The sequence below is a fragment of the Periplaneta americana genome, chromosome 5 (genome assembly GCF_040183065.1).
Source record: "Periplaneta americana isolate PAMFEO1 chromosome 5, P.americana_PAMFEO1_priV1, whole genome shotgun sequence".
NCBI lineage: Eukaryota > Metazoa > Arthropoda > Insecta > Blattodea > Blattidae > Periplaneta > Periplaneta americana.
In genome coordinates this window covers 55,738,159-55,759,859 of record NC_091121.1, presented here as the reverse complement: position 1 = coordinate 55,759,859, position 21,701 = coordinate 55,738,159, and the positions used below count along the sequence as shown (strand labels likewise).

General features: G+C 34.5%; 1 protein-coding gene across 2 annotated transcripts in view; it reads left to right on the top strand.

The window, feature by feature from the left end:
• Positions 1–20,882, top strand: part of LOC138699630 (UDP-glycosyltransferase UGT5-like) — a 57,472-nt gene extending 36,590 nt beyond the window's left edge. Inside the window, exons 1-5 of one of the 2 annotated variants that reach the window (XM_069825655.1) lie at positions 3,927–4,076; positions 4,782–5,624; positions 8,964–9,186; positions 13,578–13,797; positions 16,134–20,882. In XM_069825655.1, the coding sequence (XP_069681756.1) occupies positions 4,011–4,076; positions 4,782–5,624; positions 8,964–9,186; positions 13,578–13,797; positions 16,134–16,413 (1,632 nt within the window). In that variant the 5' untranslated portion in view covers positions 3,927–4,010 and the 3' untranslated portion in view covers positions 16,414–20,882. Of the gene's footprint in view, positions 1–3,926; positions 4,077–4,781; positions 5,625–8,963; positions 9,187–13,577; positions 13,798–16,133 lie in introns of those variants that run through there. The other variant, XM_069825656.1, reaches the window with a different exon arrangement.
• The last annotated feature ends 819 nt before the right edge of the window (positions 20,883–21,701 follow it).

The following is a 21,701-nucleotide window of genomic DNA, read 5'->3' as shown; positions in this document are numbered from 1 at the left end:
TTGCGAACTAAATTCTAGCCAATAGAAGAACACATGATTTAGTATGATGGTATGGACGGTAGTAAAACTTCACCCTTTTTTGTACATGAAAAATTTTCTTATCTGGAATTTAGTAATACCCCAGATCACATTTCATATGCAATCATCAGTATAGAGGTTCGAATTCCACGTTAACGGCAAGTCATTGATTTAGCGACAATGGAAATGTCCGTCGGCTTCAGGGTTGCAGTCCCAAACTTTACAGTGCCGGAGCTCTTTATGTTTTTTAATCTTTGGGGAAGGGGGAAGGTTTGGATGCAAAAAAAAATAATAAGACGAAGAAAGAAATGCCATAAAGTAAGACTGTAAGGAGAATGCAAGGCAACACCAATCAGTACTGAAGCTCAAGTAAACCGAAATGGTCACTGTAAGGGTGATCATTCTGCGCAATGTAATAAGCTGATATAAATTTCGCTTTTGTTGCTTCACGGTGGGCTGCATTCATTTATTCGCCAAGATTTTCAATTGATTGCTTTTCAGACGTATCATTAATTTTTTGTGCTATATTATGAGCTTTGGATTTCTTATGTTCAATGATTTTTTTTTCGTAGTGACTTAAGCTGATCTGATCTGTTCGATCCGTAGTAATTTACTGAATATGAGCGCCATTCATTAGATACAGAAATACACTTTTTCTAATGCACCTAATGTAGTTACTTCATGACATACTTTACAGCCTAGCTTACATTGCTTACAATCAATCCACGGATAAGCTTCTTTTTTTTCTTGACCGCATATTTTCTTCATTCCATACATTCGGCCACTCACTTTGCAGGCCAACTTTTTGGCTTTCACTATTTTGAATATTATGACGTTGAATATTCTTTGCAGTCATATCGTAACTGTATCTCTGCTTGAATTAGGCCAACTAGGTTCATGAAATAGAAGCGATGGGCTTGAGATATCAACAATATGAGGAGAGGAAGCTTTTGTAAGTCCACTAGTAACAGCAATGGCACGAGAAAAGAAAGAAGTTAATGTTTTTTGTCTATGTTTATTTTGTTCCATATTTACTGAAGGGCAATAGATAAAAAAAAAAGTTTCAAACAGTCTTTTAGTCACGTTATTGGCAGTAAATTAACTGTTTAAAATTTACTTCGCAAAATAACTGGGAAACAAACACAACACATTTTGGTAACTAACACCATAACAATCTCCTGTATCGTACAAAGACGCGAAAACTAACGAAATACGATACGAAACGAAAGTCAATTAGGAATATGATCATTTCGCGCAGGCGCACTAAAGTTTAGTTTGGTGGTTGTCTTGTCACTGATTCTTCCCCCATTTCTCACCACACACCCCGTCTATGCTCCTAGTGGTCTCGCGAACCTCTACTTCCGAACTTGTTCCGATTTTCCAAAGGAAGCACAGAAAATATAATCACTAAATATTCTGACATTAACTAAGATATCGTTAGCTGGGAAAGTATTGTGGTGTCAAAACAGATTTTAAAATTTCAAATCAGTGCCGGAGCTCCGCTCCACCTTCGAACACAGTGCCGGAGCGTCGCTCCACTCCGCTCCACCTCCACTATATCCCCGGTCGGCTTCCTTTGCAATGACGCGACACACGCGATACGACACAGCGACGCGACATTATACAAATTATGGCCCAATAAGAAATCAGAATTCCATGACGTCACGACGCAGATCGCGACGCGACGAAAGTTGAAATTGAGGTAACTTTTACCACGCGACGTTACCGGAATGCATATGTGTTTTGTTTATGATGGCGTCGTCTGCAACAAAATTAAATATTTTTTCAGATGAGATGTTGATAGGATATCCTGAATTACACAGAGTGAACCCTGAGTAATGTCACTAATTTCAAGAGGCTATTCTTTAGATATTTGAAACAAAAAAGTTTAATACAATTTTGCTCGCTTTTGCTTCATTTTCGAGAAAAAAAAAATTATTTTATGTGAAATATTTCATGGCGTATTTTGGAAAAGCCATTGAATTAACTTAATTCCCAATATGCTTCGTCAATTTAAGAGAGCAGTGCATTATGATTAAAAAAAATAGTTTTTGTCGTTTAAATATGCAGAAATTTCATCTGAACAATTGTACATTTTCGTTCTGAAAATGAATTTTAAAACGTTACATTTGTTAGATCAAATTTCTGCGTATCTATTATCATAATACAGTGCTCTCTCAAATGGACTGAACATATTGGTAATTAAATCAATGGTTTTTCCAAAAGACGATAAGAAATGTTTCATATAAAACAGTTTTTATCTCGAAAAGGAAGCAAAAGGAAAACAATAATTAAAGGTATTAATTTTTTTGTTTGAAATATCTCAAAGAATAACCCTCTGAAATTAATGATATTATTTACGGTTCACCCTTTATATTACGGTTTATTTATCTAAAATACACAATGTTTTCCATCCATGGCTCCCATAAAGTTTGGAAAATTTACTTTTTTCCAATATCCTTCTTCCACCTTCGTGAAATTGCCCGTAGAGAGTTTCCACTTAGGTAATGAGGTGCTTTTTAATTTATCCCAGATTACAGGACTTGTTTCTAAAATAATAGGCCTAATGGACATTGTGGAGTTACAATACGAAAATCGTAAAGAGATGACGTAAAGAGAGAGCCAAGTTCTTAAAGAGAGATACCAACTATTAGGTAAACCTAAGCTCAAAGTTACGCTTAGACACTCTGCTGGATGCCTCCCGCATTGAACGTTTTTGTATTTGAGGCCCAATGATATGCAGGAGATCAAATTGCGAAGATGTCATTCGCATATAAATTAGTTGTGATATGTTGATTTCTTCTACTTCAAAAATAGAGAAGGCAGGCATTGTTTCATTTTAAGTTTCCTAATCGACACAAACCAGCTATTCAAGTCGCGGAATTGTGAACACCAGTCCGCGACGCGATATTACGATATAGATGTAGTTAGGATTGCCAACCCTCCCGTATTTGCCCCTTATTTTTAACAGACTCCCGACTCCCGTATTTTTCTTCCTTTCGAGCATTTTTCTCCCATATTTTTGCATCATGTAAAACTTTTTATTCTAAACATTTTGCTGTGAATGAAGATTGTTTAGCCTAGATGATAAATTTTGTTGTTCAGGAGATGCATTAAAATGTACAGTCTTTGCTGAAGGTAATACTTGCCAAAAATGGATTTTAGCGCTCACCTGTTTAAAATCAAATCATGTTAATGTTAAAAACTTGGAAAAACTGGCAAGTTTTGTTCTAAGCATGCCTAGTAGTACCTAATGCTCATACAAAAAAGGTATTTCATCTCATGAAAAAATAATTGGACAGATGTTCGAAAAAGAAGCACAACACATCTAATCAAATCAGTGCTGCAAACTGCAGTCGACTTCAACTATCACGCGAGACAAAATCTGCCTCAAAATACTCTTAATTTAAGTCTAGCTGCCAAACTCCAGAATAAAGTTCTTTTTAGTAACTGAACAGAATAATTTGTATATTTTATATGGGAAATTTTGTCGATTCCTTAGTCTCCCGTATTTTCTTCAAAATAGATGTAATTTTCATGTCTACCCTCTTAGATATTGTTGCGTGTTGTTAGAATAATTATAGCAAAACACGCTCCCATTATTGGGTCCAATGATATCGAAGCTGTCCTTTCCATCTTACAGCCTTTAATTAACATTTGGCTTCAAAGCGGTCTTTCTTGCCTTTCATTTTAGATTCTAATGTGGAATTCGAATACAAGATAGGTCTACCTATACCGGTACTCTATAACATAAATACATGCCGAACTCAGTTTTAGGCTGGCGCATGTTTTCTTATAGGCTACTGTATTGTGACTCCCACTATAATATTACGTAATGTTTAGGTTACTTTCATAGATGGGCTCCTTAGAGTACGTAGAATAGAGTGCACTTGATAACAATTCGGTTCACAGAGACGGAGAGATGAGGCGAGAGAGCAGCTGTGGGCAGTAGTGACCTTGTCTATGGTAGCGACTTGGTATTAGGCTAAGTGATGCACAAATTGAGTCTGCGAGTGGAAGGCGAAAGAGAAGCAGGCTGCAATCACGAAGAAGTTAGGGTGAGTAGAAAACTTTCATAGCACAAGTTGCAACGCAATTTTCCGCTTCACTAACAATAAACACTCCTATCCTCACAATTTCATGAGACTCAGCGTTTTTAGCAAATATTTACAAGTTATAAGCAGACCTAGATATTTAAGCAATAAATAAATAAATAAATAAATAAATAAATAAATAAATAAATAAATAAATAAATAAATAAATAAATAAATAAATAAAAATAACAAAAAAAACGTTTTTAGACTGCTAAAATAGGCTTCGAAAGTATTAAAGTACGCAGTCTCTGACAAATAACAATAAGGTGCAAAGTAAAATTGTGTAACTTAGTTACCTATACAAATTGTGTTAGAAGCTGTGGTGAAACTAGCGCTGAGGTAATTATGGTGATTTCGGAAGTGAAAATCGTTGAATTTATAAGCAGGGCCGGATTTAGGTATAGTGCCGCCCCTAGGCAGTGCTAAAATTTGCCGCCCCCTCCCAACTCCCATAAACAGTTTATGAACAGCTATCATACAGGTCATGTTTAGTTAAAATTAGATTTTAAAAATGTTGAATACAGAACATATTTTTCTTGTATTGAAGAATATTACACATAGAATGTTCTCACATAACCTTTGTTTGCATATTATTCTATTTAAACCTTTTAATTCTTTATGGTTCAGGGTTACATATTAGCAATAATTTCACATGTTTCCGACTTTCAGATGTTCAAGTCGACGACACAAGTGTGTTTACTGGTCCTGACATCTCTGTTGCTGGTGCTACAGAGTGTCTCTTCAGCCAGATTCCTCGTCATATACCACAGCAAGGTCAGGAGCCGCTTCTCTATGGTAGAGCCGTATATGAAAGCCTTGGCCAGCAGAGGACACCAGGTTGTGGTTGTCGGCTACTATCCACAGAAGCAACCAATACCGAACTTTACAGATGTCACAGTGGAAGAAGTTGCAGGAGGCTTGAACCCAGGAGCAGGTGTGTCCGTAGACACTGCATCAGAATACTTCAACCCTGTGACGAACGTTATAAGACTCGCAGAATTTGGGGTGCACTCTTGTAAAGCAGTGCTTTCGCATCCAGAATTCGTAAAACTCATTAAATCCAATCAGAAATTTGATGCAGTTATCTACGATCTTCTCCACACAGACTGCTTCTTACCGCTAGCAACCAAGTATGGAGCTGTATCTATAGGTGTCAGCCCAACTGTGCTGATGCCATGGGCTAATGATCCAATGGGGAATCCAGACAATCCGTCCTATATCCCAAATCTCTTCTCTCGATATTCAGATCAGATGAATTTCATTGCACGGACTGTGAACTCTGTGACGATGGTACTGTTCAAAGTGATTTACTACTTCAAGTCGTACCGTCCATCACAGGAGGTAGCACGACAGCATTTCGGTCAAGACGTGCCTGAGTTGGACGTCCTGGCCCGCAACATGAGCCTGGTGTTGGTCAACAGCCATTTCAGCTTGAATTCACCCAGACCTCTAGTGCCTGGTGTAGTGGAAGTTAGTGGGATGCACATCCCTCCTCCTCAACAGCTGCCAAAGGTGAGACTACGTTTTAGGGTAATTATCCAGCCCTATAGAATCTATTAAGGAGGACTAAAATTTAAATTTTGAAGTAATGCTATTACTTTCTCCTGGAGAGGTACTTTGTTATGTAGAAGAAGAGAGGTATTCACAGTAATATCTTCTTTTATTTTTATGACATAGTCGTAATTATATTGTGTCCTATTGAACATTCCCAGCTCTTCTGTTAGCCAAGTAGTGGCAGGTCCCTCCCCACTACCATTGCTGCTTACAACCACTTACTCAAGGCTCTTCGCGAGATTAAATCTTACATAGATCTACTATGTTATACTAATAACAATCGGCACTCACCCTCCTCACAGAAGCTGCTGGAAGTGTCACCCAGCTTGTATTATACATAATTCTTATTGCAACATTCACAGAACCTTTTTCATTAAATCTAAGCTATTTATTAAATTTAATGTTGATTTTCTTCACGGAACTGGTTGGCCAGGAAAATTATGTTTGAAATTTTCCTTTGTTTTGCCACATGATTTTTTTTCTGTAGGCCTATATACGTTTTCGAAATGTGTACACATTCATGCAGTGAATGTATAATCATATGACCTGAATGATTTTCGTCGTCCATTTCAATCGCTTGTACACAAAAAATGTTCAAGCAATTCAATTGAACTTGCACAGAATTGTTCGGAATAACTCGATATTAATGGAATAAATGACAACCATGGATATCCATGGATATGGGAGTGCATGTGCAGTGTACATTACTTCTGGGATCGCCCTTGTATTATTATCGGAAATGATTATAATGCAAGAATAGAGAAAGAATCTATACACGATGTTATAAGACACCATTATGGAATAACTTTTAATTACAATGGACGATGTTGAGAAATTTTGCAGGTTTTAACAATTTTATAATTCGTAACTCATATTTAAATAGAAAGCCATTCATAAATAAGCTTACACTTGGTCATCATGAGGATTGAGAACTATTATTGATCGAAGCTTTCCCTTTTATATGGCCTTAAGTAAGAAAGGTAAAAGTAAGTTAGAAGCTGCTCATATGAGATTAAGGCCTTTATTGGATTTTACAAGGTTAGACAGACAGAGAAACATAACTATTCGGGAGAAATTAGGTGTTAGTAACATTATTAATGGCATTTGTAATTATCAGTTACATTGGAGAGAACATATCAACCGAATGGATCCACATCACCTCCCCATCTTGGCTTTTCAGTATTGATCCAGAGGCAAGCTAGATTTTGGAAGATCAAGAAGAAAATGGCGAGACCAGAAACATATCTATGATGTATAAGAAAAAGGACAAAGGTTCTATTAATCTGGTTCATGATGATGATGATGATGATGATGATGATGATGATGATGATGATTCCTTTTTAGCAAACCAAAAGAATTCATCTTTATATTTTCATGACGCTCGTGTATAAAGAGGTTACCACTTAGGTACAGATCACTTTCTATAAAAAGTCAAAATTTCATTAAAACAAGATGATATAAAACAAAAACTTACCAAAAAGAATTTTATAAAATATACTTGTTGGAAGAAGAGTAAACAAAATTATTACATAAAACCGATTAAGGAAAAGATAAACGTAGTACATCAAAACAAGATGGCATTGAATTCAGTTTTATTTCAAGGTGTTCTTGTATTCGGAGGATACGACTTAGGCACAGATCACTTTCTATAAGAAGCCAGAATTGCGTTGAAAACAAGATGAAATTAAATTAAAACAAAAACTCGCCAAAAAAATTAGTTATATAAAATTTAGGCTTATTTGTTGGAAAAAGAGTCAACCAAATTACTATATAAAAACCGATTAAAAGGAAAGTTAAATATACACCCGAAACAAGATGGCATTGAATTCATTTTTGTTTCAAGATGTTCTTGTACATACAGGATACGACTTAGATACAGATTACTTTACATAAGAAGCCAAAATTGCACTGAAAACAAGGAGATATGAAATTAAAACAAAAAGTCGCCAAAAAATTAATTGTATAAGATATATTTGTTGGACGAAGAGTCAACCCAATTATTATATAAAAGCGATTAAAAGAAAAGATAAATATACACCCAAAACAAGATGCATTGAATTCAGTTTTATTTCAAGATGTTCTTGTATATAGAGAATACGACTTAGGCACAGATTACCGTATTTTTTAAAAGAAAATAACTCACCAAAAAAAAAAAAAAAAGAAAGTGTATAAAATATATTTGTCGCAACAACAGTCAATCAAATTATTTTATTAAAACTGATTAAACGAAAATATAAATACCCAAAGGCAGTGAAAATGAATGAGAAAAGCTAAAACATGTCACGAATTCAGCACTAATTGAAGCATTTGAGAAAAAAAAGTTACTGGTACTAAGTGCAAAAATAGAAATGACCTGATGTATGGACTGATGAATTGAAAATTACATGTCAACATGTTTAAGGCAGTAATAAAATTGACTTCTTGAACTTTACGTGAATAACTAAAGATTAAAATACAATCACCTTTTCACTTATTCAGTGTCAAACATGATGAATAACTTGTAAGACTGAGTTCAATTCATGATTCCAAATGTTCATCAGTTACCCTAATAGTGTATTTATTCTTTATGAAGTTCATGTTTAAAATGAGGATTCACAAAGTTAAGTTGAAGCGCATAATGTCAGGATTTAGCACAGCCAATTCGAAGAGTGGCCTTGATTAATGTTCATTATTACAGTACATTTTTCTCTTTAGTAAGTAAATAACAATCATGATGTGTTGCCTGTCCCTGCTCTAGAGCAAGGGACCAATAGCTTTATTTCTCACCTAATGCAGACTGAACTTTGGATATTTTCTGCCTAAAAACTCACTGCTTTCGAATATGAACTTGCGAATCCTTGACCTAAAACCAAGCAATGACCAATGAGGATGATTTAAATGAGAATACAATAAGCTTTATAAATTGTACGAAACAAAACCAGATCGTCAATGATCTCACAATGGGCAGAAGATTTTCTGCCATGCCTCTGATTTTCATTGTAAGATACCTGCCACAAAAGAAATACTGAAACTGATTAACTTTATAACTTCTTTACTGCGTTAAATTAGAAAATTATCTGCCTGACTAGTTTCGAAGTGGCATTCTTCATTGTCCCAAGCCTAAGAATACCACTTCCAAACTAGCCACCCAGGTAATTTTCTTATGTTAACATAGTAAAGACGTTATAAAGATAATCAGTAATTACATAAGTGTTAAAAGAGTGTTCAACAATGAAAAAATATTGAAAGGAAAGAGTGAAAGGTACTGGAGATACTGGCAGTTCCTCATCATTAAAGTAAGTTCGCTTTTTGTTTCAGCACATACAAGAATATCTGGATAGTGCAGAGCACGGAGTCATCTACTTCAGCTTTGGCTCTGTGATCCAAGCGAAGACACTGCCTGCTGACAAGAGGGATGCGTTCCTACAAGCGTTTGCTGAACTACCACAAAAAGTTCTGTGGAAGTGGGAGGGAGAGTCGTTGCCAGGACAGACTAAGAACGTACACATCGAGAAGTGGTGTCCACAGGCAGATATCCTGAGTAAGAACAATCCATTTTTACATAGACATTATCTGTTCCATCTACCATTGTACTTGTCCTCAGGCAATATAATCCCATGCTTCAACATTTCTCATTTTTAATACATAATGTGCCCTTCTGTTCAAAAATATATATTTTAAACTAGATAGAGAAAAATTAACTTTTGCATGAGATTTCGATTTAAATAGAAACAAAGAGCATAGTTATCATCAGAAGAGAAATAAGAAACCATCACCTGTCTGTGGACGTTGATTAAACAATTTATCTCATGCCGTGGTGTTATGGTCAAAAGCTACATGCCTAGGGCTTCCATTACAAAATGTTTGCTGGTTCGAGTCCCGATGCTGGAAGAAATTTCCTCATGAAAATTCGGCCAATGTATGTGACTGGTGCCCACTTAGCATCATTATGCATTTGGGGAGCTATGATAAGTAACAAAATTCGGTTACAATAATCAGCTATAACAGCTTTGAGGATCATCATGCTAACCACATGATATTTCTGTCCTGGTTGGATGATCGTTAATTTCTGTGGAATCATGTGGATGTGATGCCAGCAATCAGCTGATCAGTCCTAGCTCTTAAAGAGCTGCAGAGCCATGGATTTTTTTATGAACATTTTATTAATGCTTTCACAAGAACATACAGAGGTGTGAAAATTATTAGAATAATCTTAATTTTAAAGATTTTTTAATAGTTCCTTCACAAATATTCATTGAATTGATGAATATTGGTATATAATATTACTATACTGATGTAGGATATATTTACTACTAACAATGCCGGAAAGCATTGTTGTACATTGGTATTTTTCTTATTTTACAATTGTTATGGGAATTCAGAAATTATTATATTAAAATAACTACTGAAGCTTTCCTGGCGACGTGATAATTCGAAATTTTCTCAGGCTTCCAGCCAGGTCATAAGTTGGTGATCCACCGACGTTTCGAGGATGTTCATCTTCCTCATCTTCAGGGTTAAGTGATATCTGAGTCAGATATCTCAGATATCACTTAACCCTGAAGATGAGGAAGATGAACATCCTCGAAACGTCGGTGGATCACCAACTTATGACCTGGCTGGAAGCCCGAGAAAATTTCGAATTATTATTATATTATGTTGGCGGAGTTTGAAACATCAAAAATTAATTAAGAAATGCTTTAAACAAATTGTTCTTTGCGTTTACATTGTTGTGAAGGTTCAAATGAACGTATACATCTGTTTTGTGCATAACATTTTTTATGTTTCCAATTCCGCCAACATAATATAATAATTTCTGAATTCCCATAACAATTGTAAAATAAGAAAAATACCAATGTACAACAATGCTTTCCGGCATTGTTAGTAGTAAATATATCCTACATCAGTATAGTAATATATATCGATATTCATCAATTCAATTAATATTTGTGAAGGAACTATTAAAAACCTTTAAAATTAAGATTATTCTAATAATTTTCACACCTCTGCAGATCTACTTTGTTACTGGCACCAGTATGAATGACTTTTATACAAATAAAAGTTCTACTATTAATATACTTTGCCAGGAACAATCAGTCACAAATCTCGCATCTATAATTCATTATTGCCATCAGTTTTGGAAATCAACAGGCACTGTTAAATTCATTGATAATTTTATGAATGGTTGCCATGAGCACTGATGATTTCCTCAAGACATTAAGAACACTTTAAAGGAAGTGTGATTCTCTTGATGACTTTAAGTAACCCGGATATTTATTTTATCATAACAACCATTCATAACATTATCAGTGAAGTTAACACTGATTCTCAGTTTCTAAAATTGATGACGGTGATAACCTATAGATGCATAATATTATATTATGCCAAATATATTTATGTTGAGTCCTAGCTCAGTCCTAGTATGTTATATAATATCTTTTTTAAATGATAAGCACAGGGACGCCATTTTATAGTACTTGGCAAAATCACTCGGATAAACCAAAAAATAAAAGGTGAACCAAGGTAATATGTACTGGTAATTAAACCATTTTGCCAAAATTTGGCCCACGTAAAATATTAATTTTTAATACATTTGTATTGTATTACTGGTTCAGAGAAAATACAATACAAACGGAATGAGCACTGGGTATTTTACCATAGAAATTATTGGAGCTGTCACTTTTATTATGATAGGTTATTTGAAAGATATTAGAAAGCAACACGAAATGGCGTTCCTATGCTTATCATTAGTTTCGAATCAGACTCCTAAAATTGATATGATGATGAGAATTAAATATATAACTTAACTTTAGACTAATAAGAGTTATTGCTATTGCTATATAATTCCAATCTTGGTATGTATAAGATTATACAGTATTTCAGTAACCTGGATAAATGAGGTTCTGTTGACCAGAACGAATTTGGCGTTTATTGTCGTACTTGCTCTTTAAATTTCATTTCCTTTTTAATAGTCCACTGAAACTCACTACAATCTCTCACTTATTCATAATATCCCCTTATATACAGTAACTCTGTAGCAAAGCGTAGGCTTACTAAATCATATGTACATGTTTGTAGTCTCCCGCTCATCGTAAGAATCTCTGACGTCATGAACATACATCGATTGGAAAAGTCTGACGAATTTAGCGATGAATTTAAAAAGCGATGCTTCAAGTTCATTTAAATATTTTCCGACTCTTCTTACACTTTCAAATCATTTTCCAGTTTTTCTTTACAATTGCGTTACCACGTTAACATCCAAATGTACTTACGTACTTTGCTTTTAGTCGAGTCATATGTACCATAAACAAAAGTAAAATTAGGTGACGATACTACTTTCGCACTGAAATAAGAGTAGAAAGTTGCAGTGAAAGTAGCGATATGGAAAGATCCGGGCAGGTGGAATCGCTCCTTCGAGATGGAAGGGATAGCCAGCAGGGACGGGCAGCACATACATCTGTGCGTTTCCTTACTGATCACGGAGAAAAGACGAGTTTTCGTAATGTCGAATCAGTGACAGGTTAGTTAAGCTTTTTGGTATGCCTTGCATATAATCATAGTTGTCTAAGAATGTCACTACCCGCCCAAACTCCTCTCTCCTCATACGTCTTGTAACTTATTATGTAAAGGTTAATATCTAAAACATACACAACAGCAAAGTCAATTACTGAAACAATAAACTTTCAATATGGTTGAAAGATAAAGATATTGTTTGTTGTAAATGACTGTTAATTTATTTAATGAAAAATTCATATCAAGTCATTTTTGCAAAATAAAATTGAAACTGAGAGGGAGCACTAGATGAGCTAATGCCTCATGAAAAATGTGGTTAATTTTTATTTTTAATTCATACCATACCGATGAGCAGTTCAATAAATCCTTAATAATAGTACAATTTTCCTTTCTCACTCTCAGCAATTCCAATATACTGTACAGTGATGTTTTTGTCTTACATTTTCAAAGTAGATGGATGTGAGAAACAGGTTCAGTACTAGTACCAGTAGCCTTAATCGTGTTTTACCAATATGTTTAAACTTCAGGAATTTTAATTGCAGTGACTTTTATATAATTATTTACTTAACAGGATTTATTGAATGCAATATGGACTTCAAATATGACTGGAGTAATAAACCTAAGCAATATCCTTACACGACATACTGACAAGCCTTTTATATAATTATTTACTTAACAGGATTTATTGAATGCAATATGGACTTCAAATATGACTGGAGTAATAAACCTAAGCAATATCCTTACACGACATACTGACAAGCCTGTATTTTAGCAAAATTTTTGTTTGTTGCATAGTACATATAGCCTAGGCGGTACATAATACTTGTACTGTAGTAATAAAAATTATTATTTAATTCCATGATACAGTTCATGTGTTCTAATATAAACTTCTGCAAGATTACAGGTGACCCACTTTTAGCTTATGCGAATGTAGTTACCCTATTCCAGACCATTCTTTGTAATAAATGTTGTCCTCCAGCCTTGTAATAAAATTTATGACTTGCTAATAATTTTTTTCTTAACCCTGATCATATCCCATCTTGCTGTCTGGTTGAATTACAATTTTTTTCTTAAGCCTGGTTATATCCCATGTTACTGTTTAGTGGAATTACAATTTATTGTTTAATCTTTTCAGTGCGGTTGAAACTGGATTTTTGACGTAAAATACCTGTAATCACGAGTTCAGAGAAAATACCGGTAACAATTTTTTGGTAAAATATGAGGGAAATATATGCTGTTTTGGTTAGGTAGGCCTAATACTAATTCTAGATTTCTAGAAAATCTGGAACAGGCATCAGAACAGAAATATGTGTAGGAAAACATAATTTTCTGTGATATGTTTAAAATAGTTCTAGAAGTAAATAGGTATCAATTGTAGGATACGAAACCAGCTTAACTACTATTGTACATTTTTTTCAGGACACCCGAATGTGGTAGCATTCCTCTCACATGGTGGCCTGATGGGCACCCTGGAGGCACTGAATGGGGGAGTCCCTATTGTAGGAATTCCTTTCTTTGCTGACCAGAGGACTAACCTTGCGAACCTGGTGGCGAAGGGCATGGCAGTCAAACTGGATTATGAAGAAATTACAAAACAGAACGTTCTAAATGCCTTAAGGACAGTTCTGGAGCAACCAAGGTAAAGCCCAAATTATTGTAGAATTTATAAATTTGAATCTTTTATCTTGTTAAACATGTAGTGCGAATCACAAAACATAACCCCACCCAAATCATTTTTTCTATGTAGGGATCTAATCATTTTTACATGCAAGTAAAGTTCACTAACTACAAAAAATAATGAATAAATAATATGAAATGTGAAAATTATGACGTATTTTTATGCTATATGAAAGAGTAGGAAAAATTTTTAATTTGAACAAAAAAAAAAAAAAAAGGAAGGCCATTTCATTTCCACTAGAGTATGTCATTGATCTTCCGCAAAATAACAGCATCGAAAGTCGCTTTACTTTTACTGAAAGAATAATTATGCTTAATTACTACCAATGAGACTGTAAACAGTGTCTATTTGAAAGTTAAGTTAATCACATTTTTATTTCGGAATGCACATTTAAAATACGGTGACATATCCAAAACATTTTACATTATATTTGGGTATTAAAAATAAAGTTGTGTTCAAAACTTTACAGCAGTTCTCACTAAAAACTTATCCTTCATATTGAAGGGACTTCAGTAAGTATTCCTTATTGTATACACAACAATACCAGTATCTCTTTTTCTCGGCTTAATAGCAATGTTACACTTTAGTCTAGTCATATCTAGAACAATAAATTTTCACCTACCATCGGTTTCTATTAGAGACAGAAATATCAAATTTTATGAGTAGCTGTCACACATATGATAAGAATTTTGAAACTGTAAGGTCATTACTTTATACTGTTCATAATTATAGGCACATATGTGAATTGAGCTTAACTATGCTAAGCCCAGGACTATGAAGTGATTCAAAATTTAGATTTTTCATCTTGTTTAAGGGAAGAGGATGGTATTTTTTGGTGAAAAATGAGTAAATTTTCAAAAAACAATTTTTTTCCTTAAAATACTCTGTGATATGTGCAGAATACATTGTATAATATTTTGTGGGTATTTGTGCCCTTATCGGTTGTTGAGACGCCATTTTTAAACTTCCTGCGCTCTGGATTTTTAAATCACACCGCCTTTTGTTTGTTGTTTCCGGAACTTCATTTTTTTTTTCAAAACCAAATTTTTCTTTAAAATACTCTGTGATGTGTGTGGAATACATTGTATAACATTGTGTGGGTATCTGTGCCCTTATTGGATGTTGAGACGCCATTTTTAAAGTTCCTGCGCTCTGGATTATTAAATCACACCCCCTTCGATTGCTGTTTCTGGAACTTTATTTTTTTTGCTACATAGCCAGACAAAAATCTATATAATTTTTGAACTATTAAAGATATATGAATGAAATTTAGAATACACATTCTCTAGACTACTAGGAAACTTTTCTCTGTAACGGAATTTCCCTAATTGATTTCATTTTAAAATAAGTCTCTCTGTTACAAGAAAGAAAATATAAAAAAAAATGTTATTAAATTTTAATTGTTTATTTTATAAATGTAGGAACTAATATCAAAATTCTGTTACAGACAGTTTGTAGAGCGTGCTTTTACAAATAAATTGTAACATAGTGTTTGAATTTATCTTTAAAAATGGCTTAGATATATCGAGTTTAGTAAAATCCTGCATTGAGTACATTTTTTTTTTCAAATCTGGCTCCCAAATAATTTATTCAAAATATTTATATTTTGTTGAGTTGCTATAGCCATGAGCTCTCTACATATAGAAAATTAATATTTTACACCAAATAGGAAAAAAGTTTTAAAAATTACCATCCTCTCCCCTTAAGTCCCTCTTACTACGCATATTTTTAATGATTCGTTATAAAACTACTCGAGAGTTTAATAATGTATTTACACATATTTGTGCATTTCATTGCACGTTTCACGCAGTTCCTAAGAAATTCTGGACTACTGGCATCTCTAGATAGGCTACTGGTACTAAGTAATCATCTGATTTCTCCTTTTCCGTACTAGAAATGCTGGAAACGTATAGATAGTTCCGCGAAAATCTCAGAATCCATTTTTATAATATTATAATATTGTCTGCAATGAGAAAGTAAAATGTTATATCTAAATCAAAATTAAATTTGTGCCCAATTGAAAATTCCCATTTTTCACGTAGATTTATTTCTAAACACTGGTTTGCAGCAATATTGAAACGGATTCCAATACAAACTGAAAGCAAATGACTGAAGTTAACTAAAGCCGACTGACTCTAATGACACCACATGATCTCATGAACAGAAATGATGTAAACTGGGTCATCTTCCAATGTAACAGACATAATGTCTGATACATGGTTCTAGTCTTATTGCAAAATATGGAGTCATGTTATATCTGTAGGAAATACATTTAAACATGGTGTAAATTGTTGCAGCTACATGGAGAATGCACGACACACTGCACAAATCTTCAGGGACAGACCTCTCTCTGCTCTCGATACTGCCATCTTCTGGACTGAGTATGTCCTCAGACACAAAGGGGCTCCCCATCTAAGGTCTGCAGCTGTAGACCTGACTTGGTACCAATATCTGCTGCTAGATGTAATTGCTTTCATAGCCGCAATCATTCTCTTGTTCCTCCTGGCAGTCAGGAAGTTGATCACACTCATGTTTGGGTCCAAGAAGACAACACAAAAGAAGAAGAAAGTAAACTGATGGCTAATTATAGCTAACTTTCACCATATCAGTTTAAATAGGTTTTGTGAATAAATTTGTGTATGTATTTGTACTTGTTTTTAAATAGTACCGGTACTTCTTCTTAATCGCTTTCTTGTATTTTGTAATTCAAACTCGAGACAGTAGTGCTCAGTTTCTCTGCTCAACAAATTGATACAGACCACTACTGCTGTCAAATTATGTGTGACAGCAGACAATCATGTTCAATTTCCCTTTTGTACCCAAGCCACATTCTTAATTTCCATACTATGTTTTACAAGAAATAATAATTATTAATGAAGATACAAGAATTGGCCACTGTCTCATTTGAGTAGAAGAGGACTCAGAAATAAGTATAAAATACACTTCTTATGCTGATATAACAGAGATGTCTCTAGACCATTTGAGAGGTTGGATGAAAGTTAGGAAGTGGTCTTAAAGGAGTGTAAACAAAATACCGGTATTTTAATATTGTTAAATTACCTATGATTTTTAAATGGACATTTTAAGCTGCAGATTTCGCATTACTTGTTATTTTATGCAGGAATTACAAAATAATTATCTGTACTACAAAAGAAAATAATTAAAAATTAAGTTAACTCCAAAATCAATATCGGTACAATTATTACAGTGGTAGAGTACTGTACTTTTTATTGCCAGTATTGTATATAGAAGCATGCATGAAAAATGCCAATCTACTTTCTTAAAAAAAAAATTTACATATAATTGGAAAAACCAATAGCCTACACTCACCATATAGATATTTGCTGAGAGAGACTGAAAAAATTCTGATGCTTTCACTAAACTTGAAAGAATAATTTCCTAATGTATGTTCACAGTTTCACTCATGCTGATTTTCAGATTTAAAAAAATGAAATTATGACTGATTGCCTACTCTAGCACTAAAAGTGTTAATCTAGTACCAACGAAAGTGCCTAACCCAAAGTTTAAAGTCACTGTTGTTTTATCTTTGGAAATCCAATCAAGAATTACTTCTAAATTGCTGACTTGTTAAAGTGGTGCGAATTTTTCAAGGTACTGTTGACGTCAGCTCAGCCTCTAAATAAAATGTATGGATGAAAAACATAAGTTTTATTCGCAGTTCAGAATTACGTTGGAAATGTATTTGTTGAAAACCTTATGGTCAGGACTTTTTCATAAAAATAGGGATAGTTAACATCTTTTCAAAAATAAATATGGGCTGCAAAATAAGGCCGTAAAGTGGGGTGACTTTGAACACAAAAAAAATATTTTTGCAAAGTAAATGAAAACTTCTCTAGCTATTAATAATCAACTTTCTTCGAAAGTTGCAAGAGGTGCTACAGATTATAGAAATGCTAGTTCAATGATTTCTAAACCTTCAAAAAAATTTAAAAAAATTATTTTTCATTGTTCAAAGTCACCCCATTGGTCGGGGTCACTTTGAACACAAAAATATTTTCCCATTCTATGCCCATCTCAGCATATGTTGTTCAATGACACCCCTCTCATATGAAAGGGCGTAGTATTTTCTGTAGAAATAAAAGTTTGAAGTTGCTAATTCAAAATATTTTTTTATTATTTATGAGTTTTCTTCGAAGGTTCTGTTATGATTGTAGTTAAATTTTCACAGTAATGCAAATTTTATGTTAGATACTCAAAAAATGAGAAAAATTATTTAAAAACAGAGCTTTCTAGAACAATTTTATTAATCTGCTAGTAATCAAAATAGTACATTTTTGAGAAATACATATTTAACACAGCAGTGAAAGCAGTCATTGGATATTATAACTGTCAAACATGAGACCAAAAGAAAGTCTTCCCCTTCTGTCTACTTTGGAATCAGGTAAAACCTTGCAAATATCATCTTTTTCAATTAAGGATTTATCAGGTACAGTAGGCCATACAAAAAACACTTCACTTAACTCCACCTTCGAATGCCATTTCCTCAGAAATGTAATTTCATCCTCACTCTCAAGAAGTCCAACATAATGTTTTACAGTTTTCTTCCCACAAAACTTCACTAGAACATATTTTCCTTGAAGCACACTGGTATGGTCATCAATATCTATGTCCTCAGTAGCTTGTTCTGCTTCATACTCCTTCAGAATGTGTTCTCGATAATCGTCTCCTTCTTCACTATCTTCACTTGCACTTAGTTGGTGAAGCAATTCTTCATCCACTGACTCATCACTTGAATCTGGTAATGTCATTCTTTTTTTGTTTCTTTTTCCTTCCGAAGGATGAGCCACAGGCAACTGTTTAGGCGGATGACTTGTCTTCTTCTTGGCAACGACTTGTTTGTCTTGACTTGTCGAAGGCTCTGTCTGCTCAGTAAAATCCTCTATGCATATACTTTTACCAGGCTGGATTGCTACTTTTCTCCTTCTGGTGGTTGTAGCAGTCTTTCTTCTTCGAACTTGTAACATTGCCAAGACAGAATCGTTCAACTTCATAGAAAATTCATTGTCTTCTCCATTTTGAAACTGGCATTCAGGAAGTTTTCTTATTACTTCATACATGTTCAGGGGATGGATGCCAGTAGCTCTGAATCCAGATATTAAATTTGCAGGAGAACTGGCTTCAATTGCACTCAGTGTAGCTTTCAGTAGTGAAGGGAAAACATCTTTCGGTAAATTACCATTTATCCCTGATTCCTCTCTCCATTGCGCCAAAGTTTTTCTCCAATGACCCTTCAAAGGTCTGAAGAATGCCACATCAAGTGGCTGCATCAAGTGGGTGCAATTGGGTGGTAGGCAGAGAAACCTAACATCATTTTCATTGGCAGCTTTAATGACCTGAACTGAAAAATGACTAGACAGGTTATCTCCAATAATCACCTTTGGACCAGTTAGCCGTTTAGCATGAGGCAAGTAGACAGTGAGGAACCAATCTTCAAACGTACACCCATCAAACCACCCACTTTTTGTGTGGTTGTAACGGGCTTTTGAAGGACCTCCTCGGCACCACGTACTCCACATATTCTCAGATTTGTATACAACGTATACTGGGAGGAGAACACCTGTAGCTGTTCCACAAAACATGACAGAAAATCCAGTTTTGGAGTGTGTCATTACTCTCTCAGGATATTTACTGCCACGTTTGATGAGAACATTCTTGCTCCCAGGGTCATCGCCGAAGTTTGTCTCGTCAAAGTTGCAGATATTTTCTGGTGGTACACCGTTCAGTGATATTTTCAAGTTGTCAGAATACTGTTCAACAACCTCCCTACTAAGAGATGCTCTGTTTGGATTGATGTTGGTGCTTTGTCGCAATGATAATACATTTTTGTGCCTACTTAGAAAGGACTTCGCCCAATCTAAACCAGGAAGGTTTGTAGGCCCAAACTTTGCAACTCTCCGTCCCATTCTGTCCAACAACATTTTAGTTATTATCCTGATATCAAAGAAGTCTAATGGGTATCCCCAATCCCCCATTTGAATCACACAACTGTTTTTCTTCTTCTGTTGTAAAAACAGTTTGTCCACCAGGATTTTTTGAATGTTTATTTTTCATTTTATTGCACAGAGTCCCTTTCGGTATTTTGAATATTTGGGACACCCTGTTCAGTGACATTTTGTTTTCTCGAATTAATTGCAGGGCTTCCTCAAGAGTACTTTCTGAGTAGTTCCTGTAGTTCCGAAAACCAGGACTTGGTTTGTAGTTCCTCACCATACCGGTATCTTTAGGCCTACAAATGAAAACAAAGCAATGTTAATTTAGGCCTAATTATTAAATAATGCCATTTTATAATAATATATTAGTAAATGCATGAACTTAGTATTACATATACATACCTAGTAAATTTACAAATCAAATAAACACACTATAGCTTTTCAAAACACGCAAACAATTCACCATTACTGACCAGCTGATCTGTCATGGCAGCCACTCCCACTATTCAAAGCCGCCCCGTGAATAACAAGCCCTCACAATGTCTTGGCGAATAAACTTAGCGTCTTAAACTTTTAGTAGACTTTCGTTCAGATATGTACCTTGGAAATAAAGGCTCAATTACAGTTCTATTACCTAAACTGCTTATTATACAGTGCAAATGTTTTTGGGGTATCGAAAAATGTACATTTCGGGAAATTTTATTTTCCCTTTTTTCAATTGGTGAACATGACAATATCTTTTCGATTGTTCCATCAAGTGAAAGTATCGATATTTAGCTACTTATAATGTTTGTGCAACTAGTTCAGTTTTATCGCAACAGGGTACAGCATTTAATTTAAAAAGGCGCTAAATTACTGTTCAAAGTCACCTCGGCGTTCAAAGTCACCCCACTTTACAGTATGAAAATGTTCTGTTATTAAGACACATTTTAATTTGTAAACCTCGGTTGAATTATATTTGTTTCTTTGGTGTGATTATTTAGATACTGCTGCATTGTGTTATTTGTTTTATATGCTACCAGTATCTTGTATTTTAGTTTTCTGACTGGAGTTTCAATTTTGTATGTAATAAAGGTACACTGCCCTTTTTAAAAATTGTAACACTTTTAATGTTTTAACACCAGAAAGTTTTATAGTATTATTTTCTTAGCGATAAGTACCAGTAATGCTTCCTTGTATCAGTTGTATTAATACTGGTAAGTGAATTATGTCCTTGTTCTGGACTCTTGGATTATGACAACCCTAGCAGTTTAGCCTTCAATGAATTCATTGAAAGTTTATTTGTTTCCCCTGACTATGGAACATTAGTGAGCGAAAACATCCTCTTCATGTTTGCATTATATGGCGTTTCTAAGATTTTCTAGCAAATTCGGGATTTAAAAAATTTTCTGGCAGGATAATAATAATTTTCATCATTAAAATTGGAACATTCCAAGTTTTCTAGTATGTACGCCAAACTTAAAATGAATTTCTGACATGTACATTATGAGATGCAACAAGGTAAATGGAAAACTCCGAAAAGTGAACATTATCTATCAAGTAAGCAACCAGCAATCAACCATTTTAAATGCATCTCAATTGTATACGAGGTAAGTTTTAGTTTATGGTAGTGAAGAATGGATATTACGAAAATATGCGTGTGCACGTGTGTGACGCTTAAGATTTAACAATGAAATTATCTTTCGTCTTGCTTCCCAATATTTCGTCGTAAAATCCGCAAAAATCATAAGAGATTTATAATTTTCCATGTATTTCATGTCCACATTGTAGTTAACTTTCGCCATATTAGTGTAAACAAGTTGTGTAAATAAATGTGTATACGTGAATAATTTCAAGGGAAAAATTGTTCCGGGGCCGGGTGTCGATCCCGGGACCTCTGGTTGAATGTACCAGCGCTCTGCCAACTGAGCTACC